This window comes from Suricata suricatta, chromosome X (assembly GCF_006229205.1).
Source record: "Suricata suricatta isolate VVHF042 chromosome X, meerkat_22Aug2017_6uvM2_HiC, whole genome shotgun sequence".
In the NCBI taxonomy this organism is placed as follows: Eukaryota; Metazoa; Chordata; class Mammalia; order Carnivora; family Herpestidae; genus Suricata; species Suricata suricatta.
This window is the reverse complement of record NC_043717.1, coordinates 100,120,823-100,122,593: the sequence shown is the minus strand read 5'-3', so window position 1 is coordinate 100,122,593 and position 1,771 is coordinate 100,120,823. Positions and strand designations below refer to the sequence as shown.

General features: G+C 67.7%; 1 protein-coding gene across 1 annotated transcript in view; it reads left to right on the top strand.

Annotated features, from left to right (window-relative positions):
• Nucleotides 1-1,469: 1,469 nt before the first annotated feature.
• Nucleotides 1,470-1,771, top strand: part of SOX3 (SRY-box transcription factor 3) — a 1,378-nt gene continuing 1,076 nt past the window's right edge. Inside the window, exon 1 of the mRNA XM_029929711.1 lies at nucleotides 1,470-1,769. Coding sequence (XP_029785571.1) covers nucleotides 1,470-1,769 — 300 coding nt within the window. The remainder of the gene's footprint in view (nucleotides 1,770-1,771) is intronic.

Sequence of the window (1,771 nt, the reverse complement as noted above, 5' to 3'; positions counted from 1 at the left end):
TTCCCCATCTTTCCACGAGGCTGGGGCTGGGAGACTACACTGCGCGGACACCTTATTTCAGTCTCTGCCACTTCTGCTTGGCTTGGCTGGCGGCTCAGGGAGTTTCAAATGCTGTGCCACTCGCTCGCTCCGGCTGGCGAAGGCGATTGTCCGGCTTCCCTCTCCCCGCAGCCGGGGCTCCCAAGACGCTAGTCTTTGGGAGACAGCATGACACGCGGGTGAGTGTCCCGCTCCGAGTCTCTAGGCTCTGGCCAGGACGGCGGCTGTAAAACAAAAAAGAAGGACGGAATCCGTTAGCAGAGACTGCTCTCCGGGGAGGCGGCGCGGCTGCGCGGCGAGAGCGGCGCTCAGTGGTCCTGGCAGGTGCGCGGCCAGCGGAGGGGGCCCGGCAGTCCGCTCGGAGGACGGCCTCGGCTCCTCTCCGGCCACCGTCCCCCCCCCACCCCCCAAGAAACTTTTCTTTCACTCGGAGAGGCTCCGTGTTGCCATGAAAACGGATTTTCTGAGGGGCCCGACCCTCCCCCTCAGGGGCATCGGACTGGAAAAACCGAAATGGCCAGAGAGCAGAGACAAAAAGGGGCCGCTAAGCGGGGGCCCGGAGCGAGAGAGCCGAGGCCGGTTCACCCCCTCCGCCCCACACACACTCTCCGCACCACCGCTGGTGAGCGCCTCGGCCCGGCCCCGGCGGCAGGCGGCTAGACTGCTCGCCGGCACTCAAACCGCCGGAGAGCCTCGCGGCCCCCGTGTGCTCCGCGGTCCTGAAGCCTGCCGCCCGTGTCCCGGTCCCTGACTCTGGCTGCATCCTCCGCCCGCAGGCCCGCGGCTTCCGGCAGAGGGGCCCCGCTGAGACAGGGGCCGATTCCTGGGAGGGCTTCTCGGAGCCGCAACCCGGGGCGCCTTCTTTGCGCCCGGAGTCTCCTAGATCGCCTGGGTAACTGGCGATGCGCGGTGTCCTAGCGCGGGCAGCAGACGCGGTCGGGGGACCTCCGCGCAGACAGCGGGATGCTTTGCAGGGTGGCCCCGAGACCGGGTACCGCTCGGCCCTGACGGGGCTGCAAAGTTGTTTTCTGAACCCCGTGGGCGCCCCTCTCCCCCTTCCCCCAATCCTGCTGGCGCGCCCCCTCTCCAGCCCCCACCCCACTCCCCCATCACCTCCTCGAGTTTCGTTCTTTCAAACTTTTTGAGACCCTAATTGGTGGTCTGTGAGAGGCTCTCCGGGACTCCCGCCTCCTGAATAACTCTCATCACGTCACCGGCCCCAAGAGGGGCGTGGGGGGTGAACGAAAGGGCTCCCCGAACTTTTTTTTCCAGTGGGGCCGAACGGGGACTCGGTGATGATTGGCCAGGGCGCATCACAGTGAGCCTGTCAATCACCGGGCCTCCCGGTGGCGAGGGGCGGACCGAGTCCCAACCCCGGGGGATCCGAGCAGGTATATAAGGGACCCGGCGAGCGCTTGGCCAGACTGCGAATGCGGCCAGCTCGAGACGACGCATCAGGTGCGACTAGCCTGCGGGTTCCTGCCGACTTGGCGCGGAGCACTTTGGCAAGCCTGCCCTTCCAGCCTGACCCGCCGGCCCACCGGCCCCCAAGCGTCCCTCCGACGGAGTCCCCAGGCCTTTTCACCGTGGCCGCTCCAGCCCCAGGAGCGCCTTCTCCTCCCGCCACTCTGGCGCACCTTCTTCCCGCCCCGGCCATGTACAGCCTGCTGGAGACCGAGCTCAAGAACCCCGTGGGGCCCCCCACGCCAGCGGCGGGCACGGGCGGCCCCGC